The 23,172-nt window shown below is 41.9% G+C and overlaps 2 protein-coding genes across 2 annotated transcripts; both read left to right on the forward strand.

Annotated features, from left to right (window-relative positions):
* The first annotated feature begins 846 nt into the window (after positions 1-846).
* Positions 847-2,530, forward strand: LOC127911062 (uncharacterized). Its single transcript, XM_052477278.1, has 4 exons — positions 847-955; positions 1,071-1,183; positions 1,434-1,714; positions 1,957-2,530. Exons 1-4 carry the CDS (start codon positions 885-887, stop codon positions 2,275-2,277), a joined length of 786 nt encoding a protein of 261 aa, XP_052333238.1. The 5' UTR covers positions 847-884; the 3' UTR covers positions 2,278-2,530.
* On the forward strand, positions 2,340-22,048 carry LOC118401638 (probable ATP-dependent DNA helicase HFM1; the record flags this gene model as incomplete). Its single annotated transcript, XM_052477366.1, is given in 31 exon segments — positions 2,340-2,352; positions 2,512-2,580; positions 2,939-3,009; positions 3,100-3,232; positions 3,486-3,641; positions 4,195-4,295; positions 9,757-9,912; positions 10,216-10,416; positions 10,543-10,629; positions 10,736-10,795; positions 10,920-11,014; positions 11,169-11,346; positions 11,731-11,811; positions 11,928-12,009; positions 12,293-12,339; positions 12,341-12,385; positions 12,570-12,676; positions 12,763-12,810; positions 13,040-13,137; positions 13,251-13,384; positions 14,707-14,805; positions 15,047-15,121; positions 15,457-15,614; positions 15,895-15,998; positions 16,173-16,382; positions 17,119-17,181; positions 18,732-18,850; positions 19,055-19,122; positions 19,443-19,549; positions 21,569-21,652; positions 21,867-22,048. Coding segments are annotated over 31 exon segments (3,231 nt in total), but the record flags the coding sequence as incomplete, so codon positions are not given.
* Positions 22,049-23,172: the final 1,124 nt, after the last annotated feature.

A 23,172-nucleotide genomic window follows, 5' to 3' on the forward strand; every position in this document is an offset into this window, starting at 1 on the left:
CATTATAGTTCCCGTTGGAAACGACAGGCTGAAATATAATACGAATTAACAGGCTGTCATTCTTATGGTCATATAATACACATTTATATTTTGTCAAATAAGTCGCTTAACTACATGAAAGTGAGCCAACTTGCCTGCCGAGTTAGCTAACGTTAGCTTGCTCGGGGGTTTCCATTAGTTACCACAGCCACAAAATAAAAATAAAGTAAAAATGAATGAAAACAAAAATGTGCTTTTTGGTCTTATTTTAAAATCAGGGATAAGCAAACGCAGTGTGGTTAGGTTTAAAGTCTAATTTTAAGAAGATAAATTGTAGAAATAGGCGGGGTTTGGGCCTTTGTGGCTGTGGTAACTAGTAACGATATTTGCTCGTCCTGACCAAGAGACTGCCATCTTGCGTTGATCTGGGGTAGGGGTTTCAACACCAAAAAACATTTAGGCTTTACAGTATGTTTACAATTAAGATATTTTATGAGGTCTAGTCAGGCTACTGACACATTTTTTAAAACCTTTCTTACAATCTCTCCCAGTTGCTGCAAACCTAGGCAGTACCTATAAAGACTTTCCTGTTGTGGCAACATTGTCTGTCTCCTTGTTGCCCTGAAATGCCTGTCGGTGTCTGCTGCATACAGCGCGTTCAGAAAGTGTTCAGACCCCTTGACTTTTTCCACATTTTGTTCCATTACAGCCTTATTCTAAAACAGATTAAATACCCCATAATGCCAAAGCGAAAACAGATTTTTAGAAAAAGCAGAAATACCTTATTCCCATAAATATTCAGACCCTTTGCTCTGAATACTTTCCGATTGCACTGTATACCATGAGTACGTCTGACTTTGTAATTCTACAGATGACTGTTGCATAGGCCTACATGACCTAATGAGATGTTGGACTCCGAAGACTGCACTTTGTCCCTGGATAACCTCTTCTTTGAGAGGCCAGTTGTCCACAAAGTGTGAGTCGTCAGAAACAACCTGCATCCCACAGTCATGACCCACTAGATTTGTATTTAGCAAGAGCAAAGTTCCTAGCCATGCTTAACCCTTTTCCTGCCCCCCTCCCGTCTCCAGAAAGCCACTTTGTCAAGAGCAGAGTTCTTGGCAGTTGGAACCCCCTCTGTCCCTCTCCCAGATCCCAGCCACTCAGGACATCCAGAAAGAGGCAGAGGGTCTTTCATCATTCAGTAAGTGGCATTTGAAGTGATTAAATCATTTGAGTAAATTCAGTCAATACTGTTAAGGGCCAGTTTCCCGGACCCGGACTAAGCCGAGTCCTGGACTAAAATGCACTTTCAATGAAAATTATCTTTTGAATAGTATTTTTAGTTCAAGACTAGGCTTAAACTGGGTCTTGTTTTAAGTCATGTCCCTTCCTGTCAATCATTGCATTATCATGTCGTCTATCAAATCCCTTTCTGACCATCTCCAATGCAGGTTTCTCTCAGAAGTCCAACAAATTCCTTCCCCCTTTGAAAAGAGCAGCTGACGGTGATGGTTTCACTCCCAAGAATAACAAATTAAATCAGAATACCAGTGATGGAAGAAAAGAACCTGAGGCACAGGGCTGGTGTGCCCTTTGGGCTCGGGAAGACTTCATGAATAAATCCCAGGATACCAAAAAGGTTAGAGGTCAAACTAAAACCCCACATGAGTCATGCACTGGAGCAGAAACATTTCCCTCTGGAGTTCAGCCAAAGCCCACCTCTACGGAGAAGGTAAGCCGTTCAAGTGAAACTAATGAGTGTGCATACTGTGCATTCAGAATACATAGTAAATGTCAGTGTCCCCCATCATGTGTCTTCATCAGATTGTTTTGAAATGTAATGGCGTCTGTCAGAGCCCTTCTGAAATGGCACCTTCTTTATCAAATACATGGCTGTACTAGTTACATCATGATATGTGGGATATCACTGTGATCTCTCTACCTATAAATTAAATATTCTCTTTGTTGTTACAGTTTGTTCAAACCTCCCAGTGGTCAGGTGTTGAACAGCAGCGCAAACTCAAACGGAGGCCTCAACCAGGCACGACCCGGAGTGCAGCAAACCTTCGACCAGGTTTCTATGGCGACAGATCCTCGGCTGGCAAAGCAGCAGGCTCCGGCCCCCTCACCGATCTGGGCACGCCTACAGCCCGGGGACCACCACAGAAGACACAGGACAAGGGCACCAAGAGGGCTCATGTTCTCCCCATGACACCCCAACCCCTTCACATACAAAGTAGTACCGCACAGACTGAACCCAACACCATGTCTGTGTTTATATATATATATATATAAATCATATACATATTGCTATGATGAGGTGTTGTAGCTGAAGAATGTACTCAGATGTAATGGTCATGGCTGCAGCCTGTCACTCACTGTTCGTTAGAGCTTGATGAGGTGAAACGAGGTGAGCGCTACCCAATGCCCTCTTTGCTGTAATGACAGAAAAATACCACTAGGGGGTGGACAATATCTGCCATTTTGACTGGGGTTGGGTTACCACTGTCAGTGCGAATGTAAAATGAGATGTCTATAGATTTGTTTTCATATTAGATACTTCTGGGCCTGGGATACTCCGACCAATCTCTGAAATCCGTATCCTTTCGCATCTGTTTTATCATCAGTAATAACACAAGGAATGAAAAGTTAATGAATTTCTTAAAAAAAAAAAAAATGTGTTACCTTTATTTAACCAGGCAAGTCAGTTAAGAACACATTCTTATTTTCAATGATGTCCTGGGAACAGTGGGTTAACTGCCTGTTCAGGGGCAGAATGACAGATTTGTACCTTGTCAGCTCGGGGGTTTGAACTCCTTCCAGTTACTAGTCCAACGCTCTAACCACTAGGCTACGCTGCCGAATACTTGATTGATGCATGCTTGATGATGACTACATGAAATCTAAGGAACAATTGTGGGCTGTTTGTTGGGTGTCCTTAATCAAATGAACACAGCTGCTAAATTTAGATCGGTCTTCAAAGAGTTCCCTTACTTCAACTACGTTCAATCAAAAGCCCTAGATGACGTAAGCATTCAGAATTGGTCATCCAATTAAGAACCTTAACAGCAAAACGGTATCCTTGAGACATTTCTATGAGCCATGTATGTTTTGCAGGTTCTATACACGGGTAAGAACTTTGTGGCTTGTGCTCCTACGGGCTCTGGTAAGACTGTGCTTTTTGAGTTGGCCATCATCCGCCTACTGATGGAGACCACAGAGCCCTGGAGAAACGTCAAAGCTGTGTACAGTAAGGCCCTCCAATTACAGTATTTAGTATCCTTCTCAAAAGCACTAGGTAAAAAGCACTAAGACATTAAGAGCTGATTCATGCTACAGCCTGTATGCAGTCTTGATATCTGGTTTGTTGCTTACATGTAAGTAATTAATGACCTGACTACACCAATACATTCTACGTGTTAAAAATGTAAATTGATAACATTTTACAAAATGAAAACTGTATGATGAGCTGCATTGATTGAGAATGCTTCTGTCGTCTTCAGTGGCCCCCATCAAAGCTCTATGCAGCCAGCGCTTTGAGGACTGGAAGAACAAATTTGGGCCTCTGGGCCTGAGCTGCAAGAAGCTGACTGGAGACACAGAGATCGACGATTTCTTTGAGATTCAAGACGCCAATATCATCATGACCACACCTGTGAGTGACACCGTATCCCAGTGTACAGTATAGCCTGTCACTGGCGGACATTTTTATTTGTGTGTAATATGTAGCGCAATGAAGTGGCTGATCCTGTGACCATAGCAGACGTGATTTCCATGTTGCAATAGGGGTTTGCTAGTGATGCAAGGATGGATAAATTCAGTTGTATCGAGACAATTCACGACCTGCAGTCAAATTATCTAGTGTCCTCATGGGTGGATTCTTATTAATATAGTCAACTTTTTTTTTTAAACCAGACACAAATCCGGTGTTTCTATGTCAAATGGTTTTGTTATATTTCAGTCTTCTGTGATGTATATTTAAAGTGTAATATTGGGATGGGGAGCTCAAAATGGAATACATTTCAACTCAATATCTAACATGGTACCGGTGTTTGTTTGTTTAAGCCCACAACCATGTGTGTGGTGATGTGTATACTTTTGTTTCAAAGTATGATTTGTTTAAGGCTACCAAGAAACACTCTGTGTGACCTAGATTTAACCCACTGCAGGAAAAGGTTACCACTTTATTAACCCGTTCATGATCAAGCACAGACGCATTTCTCTGTTTCTCGCGGGAAAAATGGGACAGCATGACGAGGAAGTGGAGGGATAACTGCCTGCTGCAGTTGGTCCGGCTTTTCCTTATTGATGAGGTCAGTGGATACGTTTTTAGCATTTGATGTTCGGTTCAACATTCCCTCCGGTAAGGACTGCAACCATTTTCAGCACTTGGCCAAATAACACTCTGAAACAGCTTGGATAGAGTGAAACCTTCTTTATTAACAGATTGTGATCTATAGAGGGCTTGCAGATGCGTTATGAAACTTTGGGAATATTGCCCATTATTTAGTTTGTCTAAGGACCCCAGAAAACGGAGGCAGTGGGAGAACCTATTCAAGTAAGTAAATCTATTTTGAAAATGATCGAAAACGATGTATTATTAGCTAGCTTGCACCAGAAACTTAGTGCGCAGGGTCACTCAAATGAGCTGCTAACGTAATGTTTGCTAGTTAGAAAAGTTTACATACTGTATAGCTAGCTAAGTAAAATTAAATGTCACCAGCTTGCTAACTTCATATTGGCTAGTTAGCTAGCTATTGTGATGTATTTATTGTTTGTAACTCTAAATGTATTTGTAGCGAGGTAACTAGCCAACAGCCATGGAATAGGCTACTCTGGATAGGTGAAAATATTCTCCAGTTCCAGTCCCCAGCTAAAACAAAAACTAAGTACAGAGAGATATATCTACATAATATTCAGTGCTGTCTAATTTGAGGATAATGCGCCCTGTTACTTTGTAATGTTTTCTGTCCTCAGGTACAAAGAGCTGTGAAACCCTGTCTGCAGATGGTCCCAAGAGAATAAGGGGCCATTCTTGTATACCATGGATTATATGTGTTCGCAAATTTAGTGAACAAAAATACAGTATTTGTCACACAATGTATAAACCTATTACAACTGGAGCAGGCTAACCCTGCTGGGTGTGCAGGCTTCTGTTTCAGCCCAGCACTAACACACCTGATTCAAATCCAATTTTATTTGTCACATACACATGGTCAGCAGATGTTAACAATTCCCCAACAAGTACCTAATACACACAAATCTAAAAGGGTGACTGAGAATATGTACGTGTAAGTATATGGATGAGCGGTGGCCTAGCGGCATAGGCAAGGTGCAATAGATGGTATAAAATACAGTATATACACTACCGTTCAAAGGTTTGGGGTCACGTAGAAATATCCTTGTTTTTAAAGAAAAGCACATTTGTCTGTTAAAATTGATCGGAAATACAGTGTAGACATTGTTAATGTTGTAAATGACTATTGTAGCTGGAAACGGCTAATTTTTGATTTAAGAAGAAATAAAACGGGCCTTTTCTAATACTACTTGAGTATCTGGAGCATCAGCATTTGTGGGTTCGATTACAGGCTCAAAATGGCTAGAAACAAATAGCTTTCTTCTGTTTTGACATTAACAATGTCTACACTGCATTTCTGATCAATTTGATGTTATTTTAAAGGACAAAACATTAGCTTTTCTTTCAAAAACAAGGACATTTCAAGTGACCCCAAACTTTTGAACGGTAGTGTACATGTGATATGAGTAATGTAAGATATGTAAACATAATTAAAGTGGCATTGTATGAAGTGACTAGTGATCCATTTATTAAAGTGGTCAGTGATGTAGACAGCAGCCTCTCTGAGGTAGTGATTGCTATTTACCAGTCTGATGGCCTTGAGATAGAACCTGTTTTTCAGTCTCTCGGTCCCAGCTTTGATGCACCTGTACTGACCTCGCCTTCCGGATGGTAGCGGGGTGAACAGACAGTGGCTCGGGTGGTTGTTTTCCTTGATGATCTTTATGGCCTTCCTATAGGTGTCCTGGAGGGCGGGTAGTTTGCCCCCGGTGATGCGTTATGCAGACCGCACCACCCTCTGGACAGCCTTGCGGTTGAGGGCAGTGCAGTTGTGATACAGCCCGACAGGATGCTCTCAATTGTGCATCTGTCAAAGTTTGTCAGGGTTTTGGGTGACAAGCCAAATTTATTCAGCCTCCTGAGGTTGAAGAAGCGTTGTTGTGCCTTCTTCACCACACTGTCTGTGTGGGTGGACCATTTCAGATTGTCTGTGATGTATATGCCGAGGAACTTAACTTTCCACCTTCACTGCTGTCCCTTCGATGTGGATCGGGGGGTGCTCCCTCTGCTGTTTCCTGAAGTCCACGGTCAACTCCTTTGTTTTGTTGACGTTGAGTGAGAGGTTGTTTTCCTGACACCACACTCAGAGTGCCTTCACCTCCTCCCTGTAGCCTGTCTCGTTGTTGGTGATCAAGCCCACTACTGTTGTGTCGTCTGCAAACTTGATGATTGAGTTGGAGGCGTGCATGTCCACGCAGTTGTGGGTGAACAAGGAGTACAGGAGGGGGCTGAGCATTCACTCTTGTGAGGCCCCAGTGTTGAGGGTCAGAAAAGTGGAGATGTTGTTTCCTACTTTCCCCACTTGGGGGCGGCCCCTCAGAACGTCCAGGATCCAATTCACAGGGTGGGGTTGAGACACAGGGCCTCCATCCAGCTTGATGATGAGTTTGGAGGGCACTATAGTGTTGAATGCTGAGCTGTAGTCAATGAACAGCATTCTTACATAGGTATTCCTTTTGTCCAGATGTGATAGGGCAGTGTGATGGCGATTGCGTCGTCTGTGGACCTGTTGAGGCGGTATGCAAACTGAAGTGGGTCTAGTGTGACAGGTAAAGGTGGAGGTGATATGATCCTTGACTAGTTTCTCAAAACACTTCATGATGATAGAAGTGAGTGCTACGGGGCAGTAGTCATTTAGTTCAGTTATCTTTGGTACAGGGACAATGGTAGCCATCTTGACGCATATGGGGACAACAGACTGGGATAGAGAGCGATAAACACAGCATCAATGTATCGAACATAATTAGTTAATAATCAAGTGTGCTATTGCTGGCCTGGAACAAGTCTGCTCACCCAGTAAATCAGGGGTCAGTGGAGCGAGGTCAGCCACTTCTGGTAGTGACTTTTTGTTTTGTTCCCTTGAAAATATGCTTGAATAGTAATAACCTGCTTGTTACTAAAATGTCAAACCTTTACATATGAGTTAGCTTACTTATACACTTTGAAATGATATGAAATAGTGTTGATTCTTTGAAGTGTTTAAATTTGTTTTAATTGTTAACTATTATTCAAGGATAACGAGTGTCGATGTTGATTAATCACAGATCACAATCCTGCAATAAAGAGGGGACTATTGTCTCTAATTTGTGTTTGTTGTATTCTCAAATTAGCAGTACCTTTTTGTTCAGTCATAAGCTCTCCAATTAGTTTTATTTCATTGTCATAATTTTTTCAGGAGATGTGAACCCATTTATTAGCTGGTAATGGCATGCAGTGCCAATGCAGCCATATGCCTACAGCAGTGGTTTCCCAACTCCAGTCCTTGAGTACCCCCAACAGCACATGTTTTTGCTTTAGTCCTGGACAAACATACCTGATTAAATTCATAGGGCCTGATGATTAGTTGAAATAGGTGTGTTTGTCCGGGGCTACAAAAAACTACTGTTGGGGGTACTCGAGGACCGGAGTTGGGAACCACTGGCCTACAGTATGATGGCATTAGCCTTATGGGCATTTGCTATGCACCCCTTGACATTGCATCTGAAGCAGAGAATAGCTTAACTCACACATTGTTTACATATTGTTCCACTCTTTGTTCTCAATTTAAAAACAATACCAGTAGACAATGTATGAAGCTAATCAGTTATACTACATTTTGTACATGCCTTGCGCTGTGCAAATCCAACCATTGTGCAAATCCAACCCTTGTAATCTCGGTGGAAGCAGATAATGGGATCCTTCGCTTCAAACACACACAACTACTACCACCAAGTTCAATGCCAGATACTTTTCTCCCAGAAGGTCTGAGTGGCTACACAGCAATTGCATTGTCTCTGCTAAATGTGTTTAAATTGTAAAAGAAAGAAAATAGTTGGGCTATAAGAAATATTTTTTTATTCAATGGGGCTAGTCAAAGCGTAGATGCCAACGCTTTTCATTTCACCCATACAACAATACAGCCACAGACATTTTATATATCCACATGGTCTACGGAGGCGCTCTACTCAAATGGCACAACAGGATTAATTGAACTTGTCCAAAGCACAGCATATGGCAACCATCTCGTACAACTGAGTGATGTTTCCTAAAGTAGTAAATGCTGCTGCTGCTGCAGCACCACCGCTCATCTTCACAGTGGGAATCCAGTCGACGTGGGTGTCTTGATAAGAGGTCAGCTGGTGAACCTACAGTAGTACATAAACCAATTAAAAGCACCCCTGATGTTAGAATAGCACTTGTTTAGTGTGTTTAATTCATTCAGGTGTTTTAGTGTCACATAAAGATTAAATCTATTGGTGGGATAGAACAACCAATAGTCAACAAGGCAATATTGGTGGGATAGAACAACCAATAGTCAACAAGGCAGGTTGTCCTATCCCATTGAGGCCTCTGTCCTATAATGTAATGTCCACACATTTTCCCTCTTATGAATAAAGTTCTCAACAAAATATAATTGGGTTATCATATGAATATATAATAACCACTGGAGTTATTTTGGTCAATAATTGTCCCCAAGGCTATATGGACGCCATATGTTACAATTTGCATCACCCCTTTTCATGGTCATGGCTAGAAGGGATCAAGCTTTTGTCAAAATTAGTGTCATATTCTAGATTACATGGTTGCATTCGAGACAAGGTCGTTTTTCTTGATCTGTTGTCAGTAGAGTAGGCCATGGTATCAAATAATATTCTGCGAATGTCTCCAGTCCTATAAAGTGTAGAAGAATTGCGTCAACTGTATATCAAAGGCCACATTTTTCCCGGTGCAAAGCGTTTATTTATAGCCTAAATTATCACTATCCAATCTACTCATCACATTAGGAATAGTATACTTACAATAGTTTGCAAATGCAATGATAGAGGCATGCAATCCCTTGTTATAAAGCTGCCTTTCTATGGTGAAAAAATAGCTTCCCCAAAATGTGAAACTCACTCTACACATGCTAATAGCTAGACTACAAGCTATCTAGTTAGCTACTTTTTGGTAACTTAGTGTTGTTAACACCTGGATAGCATAACAGCTAAACTAAATTCGAAATTGATCAGACTTGATTTACCAGTGATAATGATCGTAGCAGACCCTGTACTGAGAGCTGTCTGGATTCAGGTATTGATGGGCAAAAAGGTTTCTTCGCATTTCTGACAGCTCTTGAGTCTTATCTCATTGGCGTAACCAATTGTGTTTCATGATTGCGGGGAACATATTTTCCCCCATTGTCTTTCCTGCCTTGTTAGAGCAGCCAACGAATCCACAGAAAATGACCGTGGTGATGAATCAACTAGTTTTAGGCACTGTTATCGTGCAGTTTGGGGAAGCAACTCGTCTGTTGACGGAATTAATTTGGTGGTCTTCCAACATGGCCGCCAGGAGGCATCGTATGTCAACTGCAAGCCCTCTAATATCTGTCTATTATTGTGTTATACATGTGTTAGATTGACAACTAAATATAATCCATCTTGGCTCTGTGTTTCTAGGTGCACGTGGTGAAGGACCCTATGCGCGGAGCCACACTAGAGGTGGTGGTGAGCAGGATGAAGGCGGTCCATGCATACCGTGCAGCAGAGAACCCTCAGGAGGACGTCTCCATGAGATTTGTGGCCGTCTCCGCCACCATCCCCAATACCAACGATGTAAGTGGCTGAGGGTCAAAGAGGGGTGATGTCACACTTTGGCCATATGCAAATACTCTAAAGAGACTTCCTTCACTATAGTCATTCTTTCCCTTTCTTGTTCATCATTTGCCATTCCGACACATGCATCTCCGTGTCTTGTTATGTTGTTATTATGTCCGCAGTCCTGTCTCCGTCAGAAAGAGTAAGGGAATAGGAAAGGCGGGAGCTCGATAGTATTGCTAGTTACTGATTATCGTTAAAAGGAGCATTTATTTGAAGAAATGACTCCTCCGTACTGTGTTCAATGGTTTGGCATGGCAGATAGCAGACTGGCTGTGTGACGACAGAGACCCTGCTACTTGTCTGGAGATGGATGAGAGTCACAGACCGGTAAAACTGAGGAAAGTAGTGCTGGGTTTCCCCTGCAACAGCAACCAGACTGAGTTCAAGTTCGACCTGTCACTCAACTACAAGATGGCCAACATCATCCAGACCTACTCGGACCAGAAACCAACACTTGTTGTGAGGAACTCGCTTTGGGTCTCTGAAATGTAGACTTGACCAGTACCATATTTATACGTTTCAGTAAGTATTGTCATTGTTAATATTTCACACACAGGATTTTAAAAAATATATATTTTTAAACAGTTTTGTTCAACAAGGAAAGGAGTCCAGCAGTCGGCCACTGTTCTAGCCAAGGATGCCAGGCTCATCATGAGTATTGAGCACAAACAGGTTGAGCTACTTCCCTTTTCATTATTTAGACATTTACAGGTATTCAATACACGTTTCCTGCTGTTTAGTTTGATCTGATTGAATTGATGGAATCCTCTGTTTGCAGGTTGGAGGTGAATTATGCAAACTCTCTCCTGGACTCAAAACTCAGAGGTCGGTGGAGAATGTATAATCATTTATATTCCTTCTCTTCTGTACCATGTAGGCAAACATTGCTCATTGATTTGAATATAGCTATTTTTTTGCGTTAGAAATGTGAAATTACTCGCCCCGTGTTTTCTCTTTTCCAGACTTGGTGTCGTTTGGAGCTGGTTTCCACCACGCCGGAGTTGACGTGTCAGACAGGAAGCGAATCGAGGAGGCCTTCAACATGGGAGACCTGCCTGTGCTGTGTGAGTATATTCTTACTAAGATTACATGTCAGGAATTGTGAAAAACTGATGTATTTGGCTAAGGTGTATCTAAACTTCCGACTTCAACTGTATATGATACTTGTGTAGAGGATGGTGATGGTGATGTCCTATTGTTTGACCACTCAGCCTGCATACCCACCTGGTGGAGCACCTGAACGCTGAGATTGTCCTCCACACCATTTCAGACGTCAACATGGCCCTGGACTGGATCCGCTCCAGCTTCCTCTACATCCGAGCTCTGAAGAACCCCAGACACTATGGTCAGGGAAAAGGAGAGACACTGGACAGACCCCGGTCTCTATTAGTATTAGCCAGCAAATGTACAGCATGGATACAGCATTAGCATGGATGCTATAGTCTATTACATTACAGTTATTAGCCTGTGCTTACATCTCACAACATAGTGTCAAACAGTTGCTCAAAAGACCTGAGGACATACAGTATCAGTCAAACGTTTGGACACACCTACTCATTCAAGGGTTTTTCTTTATTTTTACTATTTTCTACATTGTAGAATTAATAGTGAAGACATCAACACTATGAAATAACACAAATGGAATCATGTAGTAACCAAAAAAATGTGTTAAACAAATGAAAATATTTTTTTATATTTGAGATTCTTTAAAGTAGCCACCCTTTGTTTTGGTGACAGCTTTGCACACTCTTGACTGGTACTGTACATGAGGAGAAAAGAACTGACTGTCCGTGCGTTTTTATGCAGGCTTTTCCACTGACTTGGACCGATGTGGAATCGAAGCCAAACTGCAAGGTGTGGCATTGCTGTTTTTGTCTTCGTTATATGGACTTCTTATCTGAGAAGACAGAATATCTCCATCACCATAGCATTTGTGTGACTGAAGAATCTCTCTCCCCATCCTGCTTCAGAGCTCTTGTCTGAAGAACTTGAATTCCCTGGCCTCCATTGGTCTGATCTCCATGGATGAGGATGTTAACATCAAAGCTACAGGTTGAGAGCGGCTGACCATTTTGGTTCAAGAGGCTACTATGGCCATTTACTGTTTGTTTATCGTCAGAAGTGTGAAACAACGTGCAAACCCTGTACATGTTTGGTGTTATCCAATGATACAGATAGATGTCTCCTTCATCTTGGCATATTTCGAATTTCGTCAGGGGAAGGGGACATTTGACCCATAGACTTGCCCGAAACTTGCATGTGTTTTCCAGCATCCAAAAGCCGTTAACTGAAATCTGTTATATCCTTGACGTGTAATTGTGTTCATCCCGTACAGAGGCAGGCAGGCTGATGGCAAGGTACTGTGTTGCGTTTGACACCATGGAAGCAGTTCAGCACGGTGACAGGCACTGAGACCTTACCTGAGCTGGTAGGTAAACAGTATATACAGTAACACTGTAGCGTCTCTCATTATGCACATACACTGTTTATATTGAGTGTCTGTCTTGCGTTGTTTGTGGCGTTTGTGCTGTTTGTTACACAGGACATTTGAATAGATGAGTCGAGTAGAGTCTGTATTCCACTCAAATGGAAGCTGGGTCTTCTTCACACAGATAGAATTGATGGCGAAGGGCAGAGAGTTCACTGACGTGCAGCTGAGGGTGAACGAGAAGAGAACCCTGAACACGTTGAACAAGGACAAGAACAGGATCACCATCAGGTTTTAGTGGAATTCAATGAGTGATATTCCAATAAAATGCCCTGAAGATGGTGTAAATGCTGATATCTGGGCTTTCGTTTATCCAGGTATCCCATGGAGGGAGAGATCAAAAACAATGAGATGAAGGTGAACTGGTAGGTCAAGCAGAGACCCCCACAGTATACCAGCATGAGAAAATGGAGGGTGACATTGGAGAAGGCCATGTAATTCTCTTTGGGTGAATCTCAAAAGTCTTTCTTTGAACCATTGGGTCTTTTCCTCCCTTGCGTCTTGAGGCGGAGACGAGGAATTAGGCACATGAGGAATCAAGGAAAGACCGTTGAGATTCATCCCTTCTGTCTCTCTACCGGTCTTCCCCCTCAGTTTGATTCAAGCCCAGTTTGGCTCCATTCCAATCCAAGAGTTTGGACTTGCACAGGACACAGGGAGAATCTTCAGAAATGGAGTCCGAATCAGCAGATGTAAGTCATCAATCACTTCACAATAGATGATTAGCAGTGAGCCTCATTTGATAGACAACGCTTGAAAAACACTCTTCAGTAAGATCATGTCCATGTGTTTTGAACTACATTAGGCTTGGCAGAGTTCCTGAACCAGCGCTCCAAGACCGACTTCTCTGCTCTACTCAACTCCCTGATACTGGCCAAGTGCTTCAGGGCCAAGCTGTGGGAGGACTCTCCTTACGTCTCAAAGCAGCTGGAGAAAATAGTTAAGGAGACATAGAATACTGTCAATGAATACAGAACGTGTGTGCAAAATACTGACAATGAATACAGAACGTGTGTGCAAAATACTGACAATGAATACAGAACGTGTGCGCAAAATACTGTCAATGCTTGTAGAACAGTAGTAGGTCATCCTACTGTTGCTACGAGACCACAGGAGGTTGGTGACACCTTAATTGGGGAGGACGGGCTCGTGGTAATGGCTGGACGCGGAATAATGGAATGGTATCAAATACAGCAAACGCACGGTTTCCACGTGTTTGATGCCAGTCCTTTCGCTCCGCTCCAGACATTGAGTTTTCCTCCCCTCACCAGCCTCCACTGTCAGACACCCCTTTTACAAACGGAGTGGCTGCAGTTCCGACATGTTTTATTTCCTCCTGGGCATTTATATATTCTCTGTTTTACGCACAGAGAACAGGCTACTCAGGCGAATGGGGCTTGTTTAGTCAAGCTACATCAAAGCCGAATCAATGTCTGCAAGGTCACATAAAGATAGTATTCTACATAACAGAACCCAACATAGTAGCATAGTGTAACATTACTGGAAGACTGGAAGCATTTCACTGTAAGCATTTTTCTCTCATGTGGCCAATACTCAACAGCGCGCCAATACTAGGAAAATACACAGGTCGGCTAAGCTACAGTTTGTTAACGGCTAAGCTACAGTTTGTCAACGGCTAAGCTACAGTTTGTTAACGGCTAAGCTACAGTTTGTTAACGGCTAAGCTACAGTTTGTTAACGGCTAAGCTACAGTTTGTTAACGGCTAAGCTACAGTTTGTTAACGGCTAAGCTACAGTTTGTTAACGGCTAAGCTACAGTTTGTTAACGGCTAAGCTACAGTTTGTTAACGGCTAAGCTACAGTTTGTTAACGCCAGTTTGTTAACCGTTTGTTAACTCTACAGTTTGTTAATCCGCTCACTTTGTTACATCAGTTTGTTAACGGCTAACTGCAGTTTGTTAACACTGCAGTTTGTTAACGGCTACTACAGTTTGTTAACGGCTAAGCAAGTTTGTTAACGCCACTGGTGTATTGTACATCATTCGCAGAAGATCTAAATGTATCTCAAGAAGATCTAAATGCGTATCGCCATCAAACTGATTGAGATCAAATGGTAGGTAATATGCAGATGCCGCAGCCTTTTAAAAACCCATTGATTTTGTTCCCAGACGAATGAAAGTCATGAAAGTTGCTGTAACCATAGAGATATGATGACACTGAGATTGAGATGCTAAAAACTGAGATTTTATTTATAATATAATTTTATATATATATATATATATGTGGCTGTAGTAACACAGATATCTGATCCAGGGGTGTCTCTGTCGACGGCCATGGTGAACGCTGGGCTCACCACCTTCAAGAAGATAGAGCAGACCAACGCCAGGGAACTGGAGCTGGTGAGAATAGCATCAACTGAGAATGACTGTAACTACAAAGTCATTAAACAACACTGTTGTCTCGATATCTCCAAATGGTTTATTGACATTTCCCCTTGAGACCAACATGCAGTGTCACGGCTTTCGATCAAATCAGTCAGTTAAATGTTTTGCTCAAAGACCTTTTTTACGTCGACAGTTGTCACAATGTGCTTTCACGTACAATAAAAGCAAATATTTGTTGTCTGTTTACGTTTTCTAGATTGTCAACAGACATCCTCCGTTTGGAAACCAAATCAGAGACGCTGTCATGAATCTACCCAAGTATGAAGTTATGGTCCTTCTGTAGCTCAGTTGGTAGAGCATGGCGCTTGTAACGCCAGGGTAGTGGGTTCGATTCCCGGGACCACCCATACGTAGAATGTATGCACACATGACTGTAAGTCGCTTTGGATAAAAGCGTCTGCTAAATGGCATATATAGTTTGGAGCAGGTAAAAATGTTCGCTTCGGTGGAATTGTAGTTTGAACGAAAATGGTCATCAAGGTGAATCGTTGTAGCAATATTTGGTAGCAGGACGTAGCAGAATATTTTCCAGACTTATATCATTTATCATCAATGAATACATCTCCCCCACAAGCTTAAATTTATTTTTTATTTTTCACGTTTTAGCTTCCAAGATACAACATCGCCACCGCAGAGATTGTCGTGACGGTGATTGTGAAGAACCACGAGCAGCTGCTGTCAAAGAGAACCACTCATGACCACCACTATGTCACAATGATCATCGGGGACTGTGACAACAACGTGGTCTTCCTGCAAAAACTCACGTAAAGATTAGGACTGGCATTTCCAGAAATGTCGTCACACACAGACACGACCTGATACACACATGCATAGAGACACACTTTACCGAAAGCTTGTAGGTAGAGACAGAACATATTAAAAGTGTATTATAAAACATTGTAAAGGGTTATAAAGCATTGTACCTGCAGGCTTTAAGGAAAATGTTGCTGTCATACACTTATAGAAGGAAAACAGTGAAGGAAAGAGAGCAGAAGAGAGGGAGAAATATGTAAGGGAGAGCGACTGTGTTGTGTGTTCATCCAGAGACTTGATGCTGTTGAAGTCGGGAAACTGGTCAAAGAAGATCGAAGTGGCGAAAGCCTTCAAAGGAGAGGAGATCAGCGTGAATCTAATCAGCTCAGAATACGGTCAGGCAGTTAACTGTCAGGATTTTACGTTTGTTATTGTTCAAAATACACTTGTACAAACTACATAAAACTTATAAAAGGCTGTTTAAGTCTAATTCAATTTTTCTGTGAGAATTGTAAAAAGTAAGAATATACACCTCCTTCTATTAACTACTCTGAGATCTTCCTCTGCAGTGGGGTTGGACATTCAGCAGAAGTTTAGTGCCTTCTACTCTGGACCAAAGAGGTACGGAGGTGAATCATTCACACCTGAGCAACATGACACGGTGCACATAGCACAGGCTAACGCTCAGAGATCACAGGGTGCAACACAGAGAACACAGCCAACAGGTCAGCAAACAGAGGCTACGGCACAGAAGAGAAACTCCACATCCACAGAAAAGGGTAGGCTGATTTTACACCAACCATTAGACTGCTTTGATCTGTTACTAAGTTGTACTTATTACTAAGTTGTACTTATTACTAAGTTGCACTTATTACTAAGTTGTACTTATTACTAAGTTGTACTTATTACTAAGTTGTACTTATTACTAAGTTGCACTTATTACTAAGTTGTACTTATTACTAAGTTGTACTTATTACTAAGTTGTACTTATTACTAAGTTGTACTTATTACTAAGTTGTACTTATTACTAAGTTGTACTTATTACTAAGTTGTACTTATTACTAAGTTGTACTTATTACTAAGTTGTACTTATTACTATTGGACTTATTACTAAGTTGTACTTATTACTAAGTTGGACTTATTACTATTGGACTTATTACTAAGTTGTACTTATTACATTACTAAGTTGTACTTATTACTAAGTTGTACTTATTACTAAGTTGTACTTATTACTAAGTTGTACTTATTACTAAGTTGTACTTGTTACTAAGTTGTACTTATTACTAAGTTGTACTCATTACTAAGTTGTACTTATTACTAAGTTGTACTTATTACTAAGTTGTACTTATTACTAAGTTGTACTTATTACTAAGTTGTACTTATTACTAAGTTGGACTTATTACTAAGTTGTACTTATTACTAAGTTGTACACAGGACAGTTTTTGTTGTTGTTTTGAAACAAAATGTGCAATATCTTCTTTTTTTTCCGCTGAAATTCCGGTTCCTCACAACCAGTTCCAGGCAAAAGACAATGTAACCACTTCTGCAACAACAAGGATCAGTGTGGCCACGACTGCTGTGAGTCACGTTTTTACTCCTCAAAAACTGTCCATTCCATTTCTCAATTGACACTTAGAATAATTAAAATGTTTGATTAAAGTATTCTAGTGTACCGTGCCTTCAGAAAGTATTCATACCCCATGACTTTTACAGCCTGAAGTCAAAATTGATTTACATTCATTTTTTTAAACACTTTTCTCATTGATATACACACACTACCCCATAATGACAGTGAAAATAGGTTTTTAGACATTTTTGAAAATGTATTGAAAGTTAAATACAGAAGTGGTCACACCCCTGAGGTAATACTTTGTAGAAGCACATTTGGTACCGATTACAGCTGTGGGTCTTTCTGGGTGAGTTCTAAGAGCTTTCCACAACTGGATTGTGCAACATTTACCCATGTATTATTTTCAAAGTTCTTCAAGCTCTGTCAAATTGCCATAGATTTTCAACTCGCCCACTCAGGACCATTCACTGTCCAGTGTAGATTTGGCCTTGTGTTGTAGGTTATTGTCCTGCTGAAAGGTAAATTCATCTCCCAGTGTCTAGTGGAATGCAGACTGAACCAGGTTTTCCTCTAGGATTTTGCCTGTGCTTAGTCCTTAACGATTACAAGCATACCCATAACGTGATGCAGCCACCACTGTGCTTGAAAATGTGGAGAGAGGTACTCCCTGATGTGTTGTATTGGATTTGCCCCAAACACATAACACTTTGTATTCAGGACAAGAACTTAATTGCTTTGCCACATTTTTTGCAGTATTACTTTAGTGCCTTGTTGCGAACAGGGTGCATGTTTTTGAATATTTGTATTCTGTACAGGCTTACTTCTTTTCACTCTGTTAGTATTGTGGAGTAACTTCAACATTGTTGATCCATCCTCAGTTCTCTCTTATCACAGACATTAAACTCTGTAACTGTTTTAAAGTCACCATTGGCCTCATGGTGAAATCCCTGAGCGGTTTCCTTCCTCTCCGGCAACTGAGTTAGGAAGGACGCCTGTATCTTTGTAGTGACTGGGTGTATTGATACACCATCCGAAGTGTAATTAATAACTTCACCATGTTCAAAGGGATATTCAATGTCTGCTTTTTTTTTTTTCATTTTTACCCATCTAGCAACAGGTGCCCTTCTTTGTGAGGCATTGGAAAACATTCCTGGTCTTTGTGGTTGAATCTGTTTTTAAAATTCACTGCTCTACTGAGGGACCTTACACATAATTGCATGAGGTAGTCATTCAGCAGTCATGTTAAAACACGTACTGCACACAGAGTGAGTCCATGCAACTTATTATGTGACTTGTTAAGCACATTTTTACACCTGAATTTGTTTAGGCCTACTGTAACAAAAGGGGTTTAATACTTATTGACATATTGAGTCAACTTTTCTAAAAACACACAGTCATTCCATTCTGATATAACGGACTATTATGTGTAGGCCAGTGACAAAGAATGTCAAATGAATACATTTTTTTATTCATGCTGTAACACAACACAATGTAGAAAAGGTCAAGGGGTCAACTTTCTGAAGGCGCTGTATTTTCATATCCAAATTATGTTTCCCAGGTCAAAATGGAGTGGTTCTGAAGAGGCCTATGAATCAGCATTCGAGTTTCTCCTCCGACCTCCAAGACCTGAAGACCAGGAGTGACACACTGACAGAGACTCCAGTCAAACGCCTCAAAGTGAGAGAACACCTGACAAGAACTGCAGCAGTCCTTTAAAATATAACCCCTTTGGGCTGAATTCTAACTTAAGAGAGTCACACAAGACTCATTCATACTTTGGCATAAATCATGCATTGAAATCAAACGCGTGTTTTAGCTTTTTTAAATGTTTTATGTGTCAACTGAATGTGTGTTTTGTCTGCCTGCTGCTCGTTCCTTTAGATGAGAATGAGTGGTAGGACTGGGGCTACGAACATTCAGCACTTTTCTTATACGCCTGCTGCTTGCAGGTACATACACTCTTTTTCCACATCCAAAACATACAGTTCATCAGGTTGGAGTTTAAAAAAAATGTTTTACCTTTATTTAACTAGGCAAGTCAGTTAAGAACAAATTCTTATTTTCAATGACGGCCTAGGAACAGTGGGTTAACTGCCTTGTTCAGGGGCAGAACGACAGATTTGTACCTTGTCAGCTCGGGGATTTGAACTTGCAACCTTTCGGTTACCAACGCTCTAACCACTAGGCTACCCTGCCGCCCAGAGTGAATTGATTACCAATGCAAACTGTATCTGACACTGTCCTCATCGTTTCTTAAAATGTTTTGAAGGTTTGTAGGTAATCATCATGGCGCTTCAACAATACAACAGAGTGTGGAATCAGCTGAGGACTTTGCAACGCCCCAAGAGATGGCATATCTTGAGAACTATGACCATGGTAGGTTTAGTATCAGAATCCTTCTAGAGAAGAGATGGGCAACTTTGATGGGGTGGGGGCCACAAAAAAAATCTGAACTCATCACGAGGGGCCGCAGTGGCTCGTGGGTCTGCCTCATCCATACCCACACATGCAGTCAGAGCTGGCCCTAGCTTTTTAGTGGCCCCCCAACTCGACAGTGAGATTAAAAAAAAAAAAAACGTTTTACAGTTCATTACCTGCAATCCTACATATTTTGCCATGGGCGTAGAGAAACATTTTGAGTTTTTCATACGATATCTGAGTGAAAGTAACTAGCAACATCAATGGGGGTTCCCCAGTGGGTAATTTGACTATGATTACTACAAGTTTAGATAGCTTTCCACTAACTTACCAATCTATACTGAACAAAAAATATAAACACAACCTGCAACAATTTCAACGATTTTAGTGAGTTACAGTTCATATAAGGAAATCAGTCAATTGAAATAAATTCATTAGGCCCTAATCTGCGCCCCTGCCCACCCACTTGGGGGCCAGTCCCACCCACTAGGGAGCCAGGACCAGTCAGTCAGAATTATATTTTCCCCACAAAAGGGCTTTATTACAGACAGAAATACTCCTCAGTTTCATCAGCTGCCCGGGTGAATGGTCTCATACGATCCCGCAGGTGAAGAAGCCGGATGTGGAGGTCCTGGGCTGGTGTGGTTTCAGGTGGTCTGCAGTTGTGAGGCCAGTTGGACGTACTGCCAAATTCTGTAAAACAACATTGAAGGTGGCTTATGGTAGAGAAATGAACATTAAATTGTCTACCAACAGCTCTGGTGGACATTCCTGCAGTCAGCATGCCAATAGCACACTCCCTCAAAACTTGAGACATCTGTGGCATTGTGTTGTGACAAAACTGCACATTTTAGTGGCCTTTTATTGTCCCCAGCACAAGGTGCACCTGTGTAATGATCATGCTGTTTAATCAGCTTGTTGATATGCCACAAGTGTCAGGTGGATGGATTATCTTGGCAAAGGAGAAATGCTCACTAACAGGGATGTAAAAATAAATGTGCCCACAAAATGTGAGAATCATTTCTGGGATATTTTATTTCAGCTCACGAAAGATGCAACCAACAATTTACATGTTGTGTTTATAGTTTTGTTCTGACATAACAAGAGAAAAGATGCTGATGCACAACCAAATTTCGAAAATTGCACCTTGTGTATTCTACTATTGTAACTCTTTACTATTTATATTTTTGACTACTTTTACTTCACTACATACCTAATGAAAATAATGTACTTTTTACTACATACAATTTCCCTGACACCCAAAAGTACTCAGTCATTACATTATGAATGCTTAGCTGGACAGGAAAAGGGTCCAATTCACACACTTATCAAGAGAACATCCCTGGTCATCACTACTGCCTCTGATCTGGTCGACTCACTAAACTTTGTTTGTCATTTATGTCTGCGTGTTGTATTGTGCCCCTGGCTATCTGTACATTTAAAAAACTAGATAATGGTGCCAGCTGGCTTGCTTAATATAAGCAATTTGAAATTATTTATACTTTTGATACTTAAGTACATGTATATGTAAAACCAAATACTTTTAGACTTCTACTCAAGTAGTATTTTACTGGGTGACTCACTTTTAATTTAGTAATTTTCTTTTAATCTCTCTCTCTCTCTCTCTCTCTCTCTCTCTCTCTCTCTCTCTCTCTCTCTCTCTCTCTCTCTCTCTCTCTCTCTCTCTCTCTCTCTCTCTCTCTCTCTCTCTCTCTCTCTCTCTCTCTCTCTCTCTCTCTCTCTCTCTCTCTCTCTCTCTCTCTCTCTCTCTCTCTCTCTCTCTCTCTCTCTCTCTCTCTCTCTCTCTCTCTCTCTCTCTCTCTCTCTCTCAAAAATGGGGTACTTTTCCACTACTAGTATTCTAACTCTCAACATATTTCTATTAATTATTCATTTTGGGGGTATACAGCAGTGTGGAAAAGTAGTGGTAGTTAATGGACCCTTGACAGGAGTAACTCAAAAGATATCTCTCTACAGAGTATAATGACTACCTGGAAGACATATATCAGACAATGGGAGAAGAGGTACCACCACCTATTCAAACCACTACAGAGTCACAAAGTAGGACTTCTCAGTTACTAAAACTATGTCATACTATATTTGTATTTTTTTACAATCATATCCCATGATTCCAAGGTGTACTCCCTTGTAGATTCAATACTGTATGCACATCATATTATTTTCCAGTAGACTACTTACTTCAAACACTGCAAACAGACATACATTTTACATCAACATCTCATCTCTCAACATTAATCAACATCTATGTTTTCAGGCACTTCAATGTGGAGGAAACCCAGTGGGTCACTCAGCCACAGCACCCCCCAAAGCCAGGGCATGGGTTACTCCCAAAGCCACAGCACTACTCAAAGCCAGAGCACGGGTTACCCACAGAGCCACAGCACCCCCCAAAGCCATAGCATGGGTTACTCCCAAAGCAACAGCACCCCCAAAGCCAGGGCATGGGTTACCCACAGAGCCACAGCACCCCCAAAGCCAGGGCATGGGTTACTCCCAAAGCCACAGCACCCCCAAAGCCAGGGCATGGGTTACTCCCAAAGCCACAGCACCCCCAAAGCCAGGGCACGGGTTACCCACAGAGCCACAGCACCCCCAAAGCCAGGGCATGGGTTACCCACAGAGCCACAGCACCCCCAAAGCCAGGGCATGGGTTACCCACAGAGCCACAGCACCCCCAAAGCCAGGGCATGGGTTACTCCCAAAGCCACAGCACCCCCAAAGCCAGGGCATGGGTTACCCACAGAGCCACAGCACCCCCCAAAGCCAGGGCATGGGTTACTCCCAAAGCCACAGCACTACTCAAAGCCAGAGCACGGGTTACCCACAGAGCCACAGCACCCCCAAAGCCAGGGCATGGGTTACCCACAGAGCCACAGCACTACTCAAAGCCAGAGCACGGGTTACCCACAGAGCCACAGCACCCCCCAAAGCCAGGGCATGGGTTACCCACAAAGCCACAGCACTACTCAAAGCCAGAGCACGGGTTACCCACAGAGCCACAGCACCCCCAAACCCATAGCATGGGTTACTCCCAAAGCAACAGCACGGGTTACCCACAGAGCCACAGCACCCCCCAAACCCATAGCATGGGTTACCCCCAAAGTCATTTCCCCCTTCAAAACCAGAGTAGGGAGGAAACCCAGAGTCACAATACCCCCCAAAGTCAGACTAGCGGTTACAGCACTCCCCAAAGCCAGAGCAGGAGTTACTCTCCGAGTCCCATCGTAGACTTTACCGATGACAGTGGCTTCCTCTCGTCGTCACACACCCCCAGCGTGACCTTTGACCTGGGAGACGAATGGGATGATTTTGACGACGACAACTTAGTTCACGCCAGTGAGACATCATGCACCACTGTAGCTAACACTCAGGGGATTGACCGTGACAAGCGGAAAGGTATTCTACTACAGAACATCCAGGGTTGGAGTCAATTTAATTAAAATTCTGTCGATTCAGGAAGTAAACATTCATTCCAATTCTTCCTCATTGAAAAGAATTAAGAAACGTTGGAATTGAAATCAGAATTTCACTTTTCTTCCCGAACTAACTGAATTGAAATT

Source organism: Oncorhynchus keta, chromosome 23 (genome assembly GCF_023373465.1).
Source record: "Oncorhynchus keta strain PuntledgeMale-10-30-2019 chromosome 23, Oket_V2, whole genome shotgun sequence".
NCBI classification, from domain to species: domain Eukaryota; kingdom Metazoa; phylum Chordata; class Actinopteri; order Salmoniformes; family Salmonidae; genus Oncorhynchus; species Oncorhynchus keta.

Bases quoted from the DNA above. Each gene is read 5' to 3' on its own strand.
- LOC127911062 (XM_052477278.1), top strand. From the start codon at position 885: ATGTTGGACTCCGAAGACTGCACTTTGTCCCTGGATAACCTCTTCTTT. The intron at 1,184-1,433 runs GTAAGTGGCATT...TCTCCAATGCAG, and splicing joins AGAGGGTCTTTCATCATTCA to GTTTCTCTCAGAAGTCCAAC. The intron at 1,715-1,956 runs GTAAGCCGTTCA...TTGTTGTTACAG, and splicing joins AGCCCACCTCTACGGAGAAG to TTTGTTCAAACCTCCCAGTG.